This window comes from Cyprinodon tularosa, unplaced genomic scaffold (assembly GCF_016077235.1).
Source record: "Cyprinodon tularosa strain WSP-4 unplaced genomic scaffold, ASM1607723v1 ctg33, whole genome shotgun sequence".
Lineage (NCBI taxonomy): Eukaryota > Metazoa > Chordata > Actinopteri > Cyprinodontiformes > Cyprinodontidae > Cyprinodon > Cyprinodon tularosa.
The window spans coordinates 2,102,876-2,115,747 of NW_024039041.1; the positions used below are offsets into that span (position 1 = coordinate 2,102,876).

The 12,872-nt window shown below is 34.9% G+C and overlaps 1 protein-coding gene across 1 annotated transcript; it reads right to left on the reverse strand.

Annotated features, from left to right (window-relative positions):
- Positions 1-3,183: 3,183 nt before the first annotated feature.
- On the reverse strand, positions 3,184-5,288 carry gtf3ab (general transcription factor IIIA, b). Its single transcript, XM_038293719.1, has 9 exons — positions 4,906-5,288; positions 4,729-4,823; positions 4,563-4,659; positions 4,392-4,480; positions 4,233-4,306; positions 4,083-4,163; positions 3,773-4,005; positions 3,448-3,498; positions 3,184-3,372 (listed from the first exon to the last, which is right to left on the reverse strand). The coding sequence occupies exons 1-9, from the start codon at positions 5,017-5,019 to the stop codon at positions 3,238-3,240; spliced, it is 969 nt and encodes a 322-aa protein (XP_038149647.1). The 5' UTR covers positions 5,020-5,288; the 3' UTR covers positions 3,184-3,237.
- Between the last annotated feature and the right edge of the window lie 7,584 nt (positions 5,289-12,872).

Consider the following 12,872-nt stretch of genomic DNA (forward strand, 5'->3'; position numbering starts at 1 on the left):
GTGACTCCATTACTGAGTTTGTACCTGATGAAGATCTGGTTGATGAAAATTACTGCCATAAATGTTTCAACTCAGATGAACAGAAGAGCTTTAATGCTTCTCTTTTTCCCCATTTTTTGACTTCGATCTAAAAACGTGAATCAATTAGATTTATTGCAAGCGATCAACTCCATAATAGCGAAGAAGAAAAAAAGTCAAAACTGCTTAGTGCAAAGTTGTACATGAGTAAAAAGACAACATTAAGTAGTCCTGACTGCAACAACCAAAGGGGGAAACGTTACATTTGGAAGATGCAGCTATTGCATAATACTAGGGTCACTTTATACACTTTGATACACACACACTGCACTTGACACCATTTCATTAATGAAACATTGTAGCAGCATTCTGCTGTGGGGAAGCTTTTCTCAAACTGGGAGGGAGAATGGATGCATCTTAATGCAGGTAAATAAACCTTAATAGGGTAAATAAAGGTACCTCTAGAACGAGTGTGTAGGGAAGGCCATATTCACATTTATTAGCTTGACTGAATACATATTTCATATATCTGAAATGCATTTCTTTCTAGTCAAAGTAAACATTTCAGATATCCAATATAAAATTCTTCCTATTTAAAATAAACCTTTCAGATATCTTAAATATAATTCTTACTAATACAAATTACATCACATTCCCCATTTATGTCTAATGAGCTTTTACTTGCTGATATTATAAACATTCTTCCTATCTAAAAATTTTGATCAGGATGAACTCTAATTTCAGATCACCATAATACAGCTAATACTAATTATGACAATATCAGACATTAAAAAAGGAATAGAACAATCTAGATATCCAGAAATCTATTTCTTGACATCAAAAATATATTTCTACTAGTAGAAATATTACAGATATAAACTGCTGATATATGGCTCGTTAAATTAGAATTCCAGATATCTGAGTATTTATTCTCCATGGACTCTGTTTTTACATAAATTAGGCAGGCTGACTCTCACATTTCTATTATAGATAGCACCAAAGCATTCTACCTAGTCACAATCGCATTATACTGTAGATATAATTACATTTCTGCTGGCAGAAATGACCTATTAACTAATCGAAATCAAATTTTTACTAGTAAGAGCTGCATTTTATATTTACCCATCCATGTGTATCGGGCCGTCCCTTTTGGATATCTGAGATGAGTTTATTCCTATCTAAACATTCTGGATGTCTAAAAATTAATTTCAGATCTCTGTATTTCAATTGGTACTGGCCATGATTTATTTTTTTTTCCCCAGATATCAGGAATGAACAAAGCATTGCAGATATATAGGTTATAATTTCTGACGTGGAATATATATATTTTTACTAGTAAAAATATCATTGATATCTATAGCTACAGCTTTACTAGGAACAATATAGTTGTAGATATCCATAATTGCAGTTCGCAGGCTGTTTTGACATTTATTATTCTCTCTATTATTTGTCTCTGTTAGTACATTTCTACAACCAACAGCTGGGCCTAATTTATCTAATTGGAATGCAGGGATGTCCTGCATGTTTACAATCCTACTAGTCAGAACTATAAATATGGATATCCTAAACTATGTTTTTGCCAGCAAAAACTAAATTTCAGGATGCAAAAAAATATAACTACTAGTAAAAATAAAGTTTCAGATACAAATAAATCTTTACAAATTTTAAGGAGCCATTTTTTTTAAATGTATTAGGTTTACTTGATAGAAGAGAAAATCCCTTTATCGTCCCACAATTGGGAAATTGTGGTGTTACAGCATTGCAGCAAAAGTGGTCACACAAATGTGGACCTTAAAAGTGTATAAGTATAATTATATATATATAATTATATAGTGGCAGAGTTAAAAAGAATACTGAACTGTACAGTGTGTTTACAAATATACTGTGCAGTCTCCCGATGAAATCTGAAATATGTATTTCAGATCTCTCAAATTAATTTCTTTCTGGTCAAAATGTACATTTCAGACATCTAAAATACCATCGTATCGCTTCTAATAAATGTCTAATCAGCCTGCCATAAGGGAGGTGTCCATGGTGGATTTGCGTTATATCCTGCAACCTGTGCGATGAAGGGTGGGGAAGCAGCCAGCGGTGAATCCCACACCGAGATTTTTCACTGCTCCGTTTTCATCTCATGTTACTATAGAATTGATTGACTATTGATCTCAGTGGAGAAATGTACTCGTTACATCAGCTCAAATAGTCAAAGAATAAGTGCCAAAGGAAGTAAAAGGTGCATGGTATATATACAGTATATACAAAGAGTCAACATATGACAGCTTTTTTTTTTTTTTTTTTTTTTTTTTTTTTTATTTAATAGAAGTGTTGTCAAATAGCATCATATACCTGCATCCAATCAGGGACTGATTGTGCTGTTTGTTTAAGTGCAGCCTCCTCCCCCCCAGTTAAAATGGAATATAGAGCAAACAATATTGACAAGATTTTTTGGTGCCTTAAAAAAAAAAAAAGCCATTTTAATGTAGCCCTAGGAGGGCTGCTCGTTCTCCCTTACCTCCAGCACAGACCCTTATCTGCCACTGGTGGCTTTCTGCTCAGGTTGATCAACAATGAAGTTGATGAAAAAAGTGAACTTTTTTCAGTGCAAATAAGGTAAACATGCCCACTGTTATATTCAATGCCAGATCAGGAATGCCACGTTATGAAATAACTTTGAAAGAGCAGCAGCACTAACATCTGCTGGGATGACGACATCATTGGCCAAAAAAAAAAAAAAAAAAAGAAAATCCATCTTTCAGAGATGAATGGGGGGGACCGAAGACCTCTGGGTGATCCAAAAAATAAAACCTTTAATATCTTCCAACAGTATCACAAATGAATGGTTTGTCTTGTCTAAACAAAGCAGTCCATTTATCTGACTGCATATTGACCCAATTAGATTTTTAACTGAATGTTTTAGTGGCCCTTATACCTCATCCACCCAGACAAATGCCTAATTGCAGATTATCCTCAAAGCAGTATTGTGGAGTAGTAGAAATTTGATTTTTTTTCCTGAATTCTTTAAATCAGTTTTGTTTTGCCTTTCAATTGCAACCAGTATAAATAGCAAAATTCTGTTATCTAAAGTAGTTTGAGCCATTTAACAGTGACTTGAAATAGGATATGCTTTAGAACCAGAGTATAAAACAAATTCACTTCATTATGCTTTGCATGGGGCTTTATTCAAACCTTCTGAATCACTGCCGGACAGATTAGTCAGATTCAAGGTTTTTCATCAGTTAAAGTTGTAGTGTGCAACTTTGCAGCAAGCTTGCTAGTTTCTTCTTGATCGTTTGCAGTCGACTGGGTAGCCTCCTGCACAGCCTGCGAGAGCTGCTTGTTTTTAGGCTTCTTTTTCTAGGAAAGAGTGCAATAAAATACACTTTGTTTTTAAAATGAACAGAGCATGAAAAGACTTTATATAAACTTTACCTTCAGCTTTCTTGCAGGGTTATGAACCACACCATGTCGCAACAAGCTTTCCTGTTAATCAGAAAGCATTTCAGTCAACCCCCATGTTGGTATAAATAAACTGATACTTAGGATGTTAGGGGTTTAAGTCAAAGCTCTATTATTTGGAGCTCATCTTACATATCCAATACCGACATTAGGTCAGATCTGAGCATCTTTTCCACAAATGTTAAGCATTTAATTTAAAGTATAAGCTTCTTCTACTCTACAGTGGATCTATTTCATAAGACAGATTCTAGTTTTCCCTCGAAGAACACTTTGCCATAAACCTGAAGCCATCTTTTACCTTCAAGGCAAAGGTCTTCCCACAGCCATCATATGTACAGGTGAGGGTCTTTTCCAACTCATGGTCTCCCACCACATGCTTCTCCAATTTGAAGCGTCTGGTGAACTTCTTGTTACAGCCCTCTGTGGGGCATGCAAAGTACCTCTTCTCCCCAGAGTGCAAGCGGAGCACATGCAGGTGCAAGAACCAAGGGTTGTTGAAGAGCTTTTTGCACTCTTCACACACAACCTTCACTGAAAATGATACATTTTTTTAAATATTTAATAGGAGTTTAGAAAAAGCCTGCACAAATATAGCATTGCATTTATACCTTTGTGTTGTGCTCTGTGCTTTAGATATTCAGTCCATGTTTTACCTTTGTACGAACACTGTTCAATGGTGCAGGGGTAACCTAAAGAAAGGAGAAGTGTTGGTTAAAGATCGACTCTACAAGAAAAAAATAAAATAAAAGTCAAACCACCCTGGTGAGTTTTCTCATGATGCTTCAGTTTGCCTTGGCTCGGAAACTCTTTTCCACATCCACTGAATGTACAGCTGTAGGAAAAAAGTAGGAGAAGCTTAGAAGAGAGACCAACATTTGTAGATTTTCATTTTTAAAATGCATCCAACAAGCACTCACTGAAAAGCAGAAGGTTCCCCATGCTCACTCTTATGGGCATTTAGTTGTTTTTTCTTGCCAAAATCTTTCCCACATCCTTGATAGTCACACTAGAGGGGGAAAAAAAATACAAGTCTAGAAAAATAGAAGCAAAAGTCCATTGATGCAAAAAAAAGGAGGGAACTGCTGTACTTGATATCGCTTTTCTTGGTGCTGGTGGACTCGAGCAACATGGCTTTTCATGCTGGCATTAGTTGCAAAAACCTCCAAGCATCCATCAGTAAGACACCTGCAAACCAGGCGGGTAACCAACACCAACCAAAAAGGGGATTCTTACTTTAAGTAGGGGATGTCTTACTTGCAGGGTTTTTCACCACTATGCACCCGTTCATGCCTGGTGAGCTCATAGCGAGTGTAGAAGGTCTTCTCGCAGTTCTCACAGGAAAACGGTTTCTAAGACAAACCCACAAAATTGTATTGAGTGAGGCAGGAAGAAAAGGAGCTGGCATGCATGCATGAATTCGTTTAACCTTACCGATCCACTGTGTTTACACAGATGAGCCTCTAACTTCCATGACTTCCTAAATGTGGCATTACAATCAGAAAAAGAGCAAACATATGTGTTTTGACTTTGCAACCTCTCACCCATCTTTAATATCAGGTTTTGCAGCACAAGATCAAACAAGGATTTGTCAAATAAATCAGCAGGACACTCAATGACCTGCAACCTACAGCTCCACCTGGGCCTAATTTATCTAATTGGAATGTACCATATACCGAAATAAAGGGGTGCTCTGCCTGTTTAAGCTGAAACAAAAAACTAATAGGAGAGTGTATTTTAGACAATCCTCTAATCAGGTTTTGATCAGGGAATCCTGTTTTCTTTTTTTTTATTATTCTGTTTTTATTTGGGGAGGTTTATCTACTTTTTAATTTTTTATTTTGTTTAGATTTCTAAGATTTTTACTATTTTGGGGGGTAATTTAATTTCCATTGCAGTTTTATACTTATTTTAACTACAGTTAAAATCTTATTTTTATATTTATTTATTTTTTTCCCCCAAGTTTTTGTGTCAGTTCTAAGACAGTGCTCATATTTTGTATTGGATTTTTGCTAATTGTTTTGGTTCAATGCATTTTTTAATTGGTTTTCTAAATAATGCAAATTAATGAATTAATCTTTTAATGTATTTTATGATCAGTTTTATATTTACTTGATTAAGTTTTCATTTATTTTTGCCTTTTTATAGTTTCCCTTTTTTTCAAGGGATTTTAAAATGTTTTGTCAATGTTTTAGTTTGTGTGTATTTTCACCAATAAAAAACAGTACTTTTTATATTCTATAATTTCCATTTTTATGAATTTTTGAACTTGCCTTTCATAGAACAAACTGTAATTTCTGAATTATTTGCTTTTATTTTTGTAAATATTTTTGCTTATAAAATAGTTGTGATTATTTTAGTTTCTCTGCACAGTGCATCAATTTGAGAAGTTAATAAATTAAACACCATGTTACAAGATTTGAAACTGCAAAAATTAAAGCATATATTTTCTACTAATATATTAGAACAAATACATACTTTTATTATCCTTTTAGAGGCCATTACATGTGTATTTAATTTCTAGCCTTTAGAAAAAGGCGACAAACAATCCAGAGAGATGCTATCTGCTTGTCCAAACATTCCAGATCACCTTATGTGCCCAAGCTCTGCCCTCATGTGAAACCTTTGACTGACTTTTGTGAATAAGGCCTATTGAGAGTGTGTTGGGCGTTACCTTACTGCCCTCCCACGCTCTCAGGTGAGCATGCTTGGGTCCAGTAAACTCTGTTATCAACCCCTTCCTCCTCTACTCATCCGGCCCCCCCACAAACACCACCTCACTCAAGGGAAGGGATCAATACAGCTGGGCCTTATATCCACATATACCTCTGCGCCCACACCTGGCTGTCCCTGATAACCACAGGCTCTCACCCCACCTATCGCACACAAAGATATAGCATGCACTGGGATTTATCCTCCCTCTTTAAAGCCATCCCAAGCATTACCGACATCAGACGGATCACTGATGGACTTCTTCATGGAGTAATTTGATTAAATTGTGCATATTTCTTTATTTTCTTATCTAAAATATTTATCAGACGTATTTTTTTTATAAAACAAAAGAAAGAGAGCTCATTTTGCCCCATGTTCCACTCACACTCACACAAGTTTTTCATTCAATTTGTAATGGTGTGAGGTCATATTTGTATATCATGCTATTCAGCAGCTCCAGAAAAAAATTTGTTCATGTCTGATTATCTACTGTTTGCCTGTGTGTGTGTGTGTGTGTGTGTGTGTGTGTGTGTGTGTGTGATGTTAATGTGTAACGTCCCGGGTCGATACAGCTGCTCCAGGCTGCTGGCTGAGCTGACAGACTCAATCTGTGTGTGTCAAACTTGTGTGATTAAGGAGTTCATAGTGCTCTGTGGTTTTTATCCACAGGCCTGGTCTCTCTCTCTCTCTCTGCTCCACCTCCCAACTCATTGTGCTTCCTCCCTCTGCTGCCAGCCTGCATGCTTTTTCCTTCTTCAATCAGTAAGTTCCATGAGTCAGTGAGAATCCAGGAGAACAAAATAAGACGAAAAAAGAGAAAGATCATTGTTGTTAAATTATTTTCTTCAGTATTAGGCTCAAAAGTGAGAGAATATGGGACAAAGCTGTGCAGATAATGTTATCTGAATACTCCAAGGTAGACCCAGAACGTGGCGATCAATACCAAAGGCTTTGGCTGCCAGCCTGTTCATTGATTGATTGCATCTTGTTTTTCCATCTGCTTTTCCTGGTTTTATCTCTTTGGGTTGTTGGACACTTATTACTCTGTCCTGATAAGGCTGGTGTCTGAATCCACTGACCTCTGGCCAGCAGGGTATTGGAGTTGCAGGGAGACAAACATCTGTAGAGTTAAATAACAGAGAGCACAATAATTCATCATTTTATCTTCATGCTTTGCAATGCACTCATATTATTATTCAGCCTCTATAGCTGTTGAGCCTTTCCACATTGTGTCATGTCACAAGCACAGAATTCCACTTACCTTTGCAACGTATCTGTCTAGATTATCTAAAATATCCAGCTTCTCTCAAATTAAATCAATTGCAACCAAACTTGTTCAGGAGTTTATTAATTATTGCTTTCATCCTGTGATTTGATCTGAATAAAACGCCTGTCTATGAGAGTTGATGCATGTCCTCCTTTGCTTATTATTTGGATGTCCAGACATGGTGGTGGCAGCATACTGCTAAGGGGATTGTTGGTTTGTTTTTTGTGGAGACAACGAAGCTTATTAATGAGAAGGTTAATGGAATTAACTCCAAGGTAATACTGGAAGAAAACCAGTTAGAAGTTCAAAACAAAAAAAATAAAATATAAAGATGTTCAATGCTGACATTTTGGCAGCTGCACTTGTTTTTATCCCCCCTTGCTATTGGTTACTTAAAAAAATAAAATATGAAACATCAAAAGGTAGAAAACCCTATAATTTTTTTTTTTTCCACAAATTGCCTTTGCTTCTCTCCACCTCGCTAAGCCGCCTTATCTCAGCAAACTGGTCCTAATTTGTGTCAATATTGGGTAAAGTACTGAGATGGGGTAAGATAACCTATTTATCACATAACCAACCAGCCATTCAGCCTCCACTGATTAAACAGCACACATTAAGTGGTCCACACAAACAGAGGTTTGGCTCCTCAGACAATTTCCTTGTATCATACAAAACAAGACACGAAAAATAAGTATAACCAAATTACATGTTATCCTAAACATGGACAAAAATAATAGTAGGCCTATAATTTAACATATTCCTTCTAACCAACACTATTACTTGAAATGAACAGAATAACCTTAAATAAAATCCCTCTTATAAATACAAGAAAATCTAACACTGTTAACAAACCTTTTTTTTTTCGTTTCATTATGTCTGTAAATATCTAATAGAGAAATAAACTGTATTTTTTTCTAATGTGGGGTGAATAAAAAAGAAAAGCGATCCAAACTACATGAGATTATGTTATAGTTGTCATTATCTGCATTGTCATTTCACAATATAAAGAGTTACTATCAATAAAAATGCATATGTCTGTGAAGTCCTAATTGTTTTTGTCCTAGAGGCGCAGTTAAAGCTTTTAGTTAGTACGTAACACAATTGTGGCTCATACTGCCCCCTGCTGGGCAAACCATAGACTACACTCTATTGATATAAACACTGTTTGGAAAATCGCTCAAATAACAAAATACTTATCTCCTACTCTCTCACGATGAAAGTAAAAACTATAAAAGTAATTATGGCCTATACCTTTTTTTGTTTTTTTTGCATCTATTAAATTAGATTTAAATGGGACACATTTAACCCACTTTTAAACAGAATTCACAAAAGAATATATGTTTTTTTTTTTCCTTTTACTTGATAACCAATAACAATGAAGCATCTCACTTGGTTCTTTTATCTTTTTTTTTTTTTTTTTTGCATGAAAGGAATCTAAATTATTTTGGGTGCAAAATACAGAAAGTAAATTTGCACATTTGCTTCACCAAAACAGGCATGTAGTTTAAGGTTAAGGAAGTTTAAGTGAAACTAAACAAAGTATTTTGACTTTTTGCAAAAATAATACAAAGTTTCTTTTACTCTCTGTTCAAAAAGGGTTGCTTTACTTAATAAATTAATTAGAAGCCAATTTGGATGTATAGTTTTGAAGTTAGTGGACAGATGTGGTGATGTTTATTATGAATATTAAAAAAAGAGCAAAAAATTGTATATAAGTCTTTGTGTTACATTTAACATTTTCCACTGTTTGAAATGAATATAAAAGTCTCCTTCTGTACCAAGTATCTGTCCTGTTTTGCCAAATTATTTCTGAACTGCACATTACAGTTAAGCTGTAGCAAATAGACCCATTGGGCCACACTTTGGACACTCATGCTATAATAAGAAGGATAAAACATGAAGTTATCTGCAGTTTCTGACTATCGAGATTTGATATGAAAAGTGCAAGGCAAACACAAATTTACAAATCTGGTGTATAGTATGAATTTTAACCCCCGATGGTTGTAACATATGCATGTCTGTAATGCTGAGAGGATTACCAAAGACTAGCTTTACCAAATATCTTTACCTGTAGTGGAAATACTATTCTAATAACAATATTATTATTACTAATTATAGTTTTATCTAAACATAAAATTATATAAAACTAATTTTAAAAGAGCTTTGGTCAATTTAAAAACTGAGTTTCAAAACAGAAATACTCTTGAATGTATTATTTCAAAAAGGTATTCAATTAAATTTAACAAATATGAATGAGTATTTTAAGGGACAACAAAAACTGGAGATTCAAAACTCAATCTACTCAGATGATTTCCTAAATTTGGTGCTGAATAGAAAGTTAAAATCGCCTTTAATTTATCAGTTTGCATTTAAAACCTAAATAAATAAATTTAACAGCTTTTAATTTGGCTTTTGGTTTAACATTTTTTGTGTGCATAGGGTCATTCAGGCCACATTTATGAATACAGGAAATTTAAAGGCTGTTTAAGAGCAAAGTGCTTCACAAATACAAACTCTATTTAGTCATTAGTTCCTAAAATTTTATTATGGTACACTTAAGTTTCTGCAATATGTGAAAGAATGAGGTGGTTTGGTGGTGCACTTAACTTTAATGGGAGATGAAATCTGAAGTTTATATGGAATTAATGTTTCCGTGCCTAGATTCTTTATAATTTCCCAAAATCAAATTTTTTCCCCGTGATCACACTTCAAGCTTACGTTCATTTGAGGAATGTTTGCTCTTTACTGAGCATTTTCCCATGGATTTTCACACAGAAAACCAACAGCATATAGAAAGGTGTTTTTCAGAAGCTAAATTGGAACTAAAACTTTTATTTATTTTTTTTATGTTTTACAATACTTGTTGGGACTTGAAAAATATTTGTGGCAAAATGTTTGCTTTGCGTTTTATTTCATTATCATTTTTAAGCCAACAAAACAAAAGGAGTTTAAGTGAAAACTTTGCAGACCATTTTGCAGCAAATCAATCCAGGAACTAACATCCTCCTGTAGAATGGATTTAGTTCTTGGCGTTTCAGCATTTCTACGACATATAACAGTTTGGATAACACTAAAACTTTTTGCTTTAACAATATATAACACCAATTTATTTGGATACGGTTTTCCAAATCTTACACAACATACCAATGTGTTTGCTACAGATTATTAAACCCATGTAAGTATGTGACAGACTTGGTGAATGTCAAGAATACTGTCATTACAATAAGACAAAAACAGAATCCGTATTGAGTCAAGTTTACCCTCTGTTAAAGTTCAGGTGTCCGTGAATCTACAACAAATGTTAGCAGTACCAGTTTTCATTGTTTGCTCTCCAAACAACAAACAGGCATATTGATCTCGAATAAAATAAAGTATTAATATTTTCTTTTCTGTGATGTGTCCTTTTTTAGGTTCATGTTACAACTTTAGCTGCCAAATGACAAAAATGTTAATGCATGCTGAAAGTAATCAAATGAAATACTTATTTTTTTATATAAATTAGGAAGGGGAGGGAAATACTTATAAGAGGTTACAACCCATCCAACAAAAGCCTTTGTTTACCTATGAGGCACGTTTAACTGTGCTGAAACAGTGAAATTGATATTTAATTGGTTAATTTCATTATTCATTTTAACATGTTTTTAATAGTTTTGTAGGTAAAGCATTCAGCAACCATGATTTTATTGTTCAAGTCACAGACTCTTAGTCTCAGCTACAACAAAATAGGGATGCAAAAAAAGAAAAATCCAATTTTTTTTTAGACTTTAGGGGGTAGAATGTTGCTATAAGGTTGAAAATTGTTATTGACTCCCTAAATGTATTGGCTTTGCTCTTTGAAATTAGTTGAGGAAAAATGCACAATAGGTGCTTGAGAAATGGGTAATGTAACTGAAATTCAAACAACACAATTAGAGCCGTCCAGCTTTCAGGCTGGACATCCACCCGAATACTAAGAGTTGCAACTGATGGTGAAACAGATCTCCCATCGGCCGTACATGGTTTAAGTTGAGGGTTTACCTATGTTTTTTTTATTTCAACCCATCTCTTGGCCTCCAGGATTTCATTTCTGCAGTACAAGTGCAATAAGCCAAGTCAACTACTGTGTAGTCTTCCTTTTGCCCTCTACTGTGCAGATATTTTTATATCTAAAGGAAACATATTCCAGTGCATTGAAACTTTTTTTTATATTGTCTGTTGTATTTTTATTGCTATCTTGCTTTAACTCTGCCCTTTGTACTAAATATAAGCTACTGGAACCAGAATATCCCTGAAGGAGTAATCCTAAGGGATAAATAAAGTTGAGTCTAAGTGTAAGCAATAAAAATGGTGCAAAGCTTGCCCCTCCCCCCATATGGATGATGCTGTACCACACAAGTAGCTGTTTCTGTAGCACAAACTATGCTGATTTACAAGTTAATCTTAGTGTGACCTCAGAATTATTCTAGCCTAAATTATTCCTTTTGGGAAATCCCTGATTTGTTTTTCCTGGCTCCTCTAAACAAATTTGCAGATTCCCAGTAATATAAACCAGCAACTTCTCTGCTGATCAGGAGAGCTGTACAAATGCATCAAAAAGAATTAGAGTGTAGCTGTGACTCAAATCTTAACCACATTGCATCTAAACTATGGTTTAATGTGATTCATAGATACACCTTTCTTCAGGAGTATCAATTAAATAAGTTAATTTACTTCAATTTAATATAAACATTGATTCAGTGTAAAAATAAATGCTGATTTTAAGTGCCAGCAAGTTCTTTGTGAGTTATGTTAATGACCATTGTATTGGTATGCTTTTACAGGATACCTAAATTAATTTATTTCGTCACAGACTTGTCATACTGGCAGTCAGTGAAATATCACCCATAGGAATCAGTTGAATCATGTGGTTCATGGTCTAAGTCTATAGAATTCAGTCTATAAAAAAGCAGAACTCCTTTCAATAACCTAAGGAGCTGATGTCCTGCAGTTTAGACCGGACCATGTTCCAACAAAGCTAAATTGACTACTTCAAATTCTTTGAGAGGACTTTAAAGGAACAGGTCATCTGATTTAGGCAACAGCAGTAGACATGGAGAAGCTCTCTAAGCCATAGGACTGAAATGGACCTAATAGGGCAAACATAACCAAGCAGTCCTGCTCTGATAAACTGAAAATAAATTTGGAGAAACTCAGCAACAGAACCCAATCACAATGAAAACAATCACATCCATTTCTCCCTTTTCATTCATTTATGTGGGTATGTGGATATAAATGAATGCTTGTGACATAAGCCCGTCACTCTCAGTTCGCCGGTGAAATGAGGTGCGTTTGATTTCATTTTAGAAAATCAAAGGAGGAGAATCATCACCGAGTGAGGGCTTAGTCCTGACAGTTTGACATTTAGTTAAACATCCAAAAGACCAAAAAAAAGACATGCAAGATA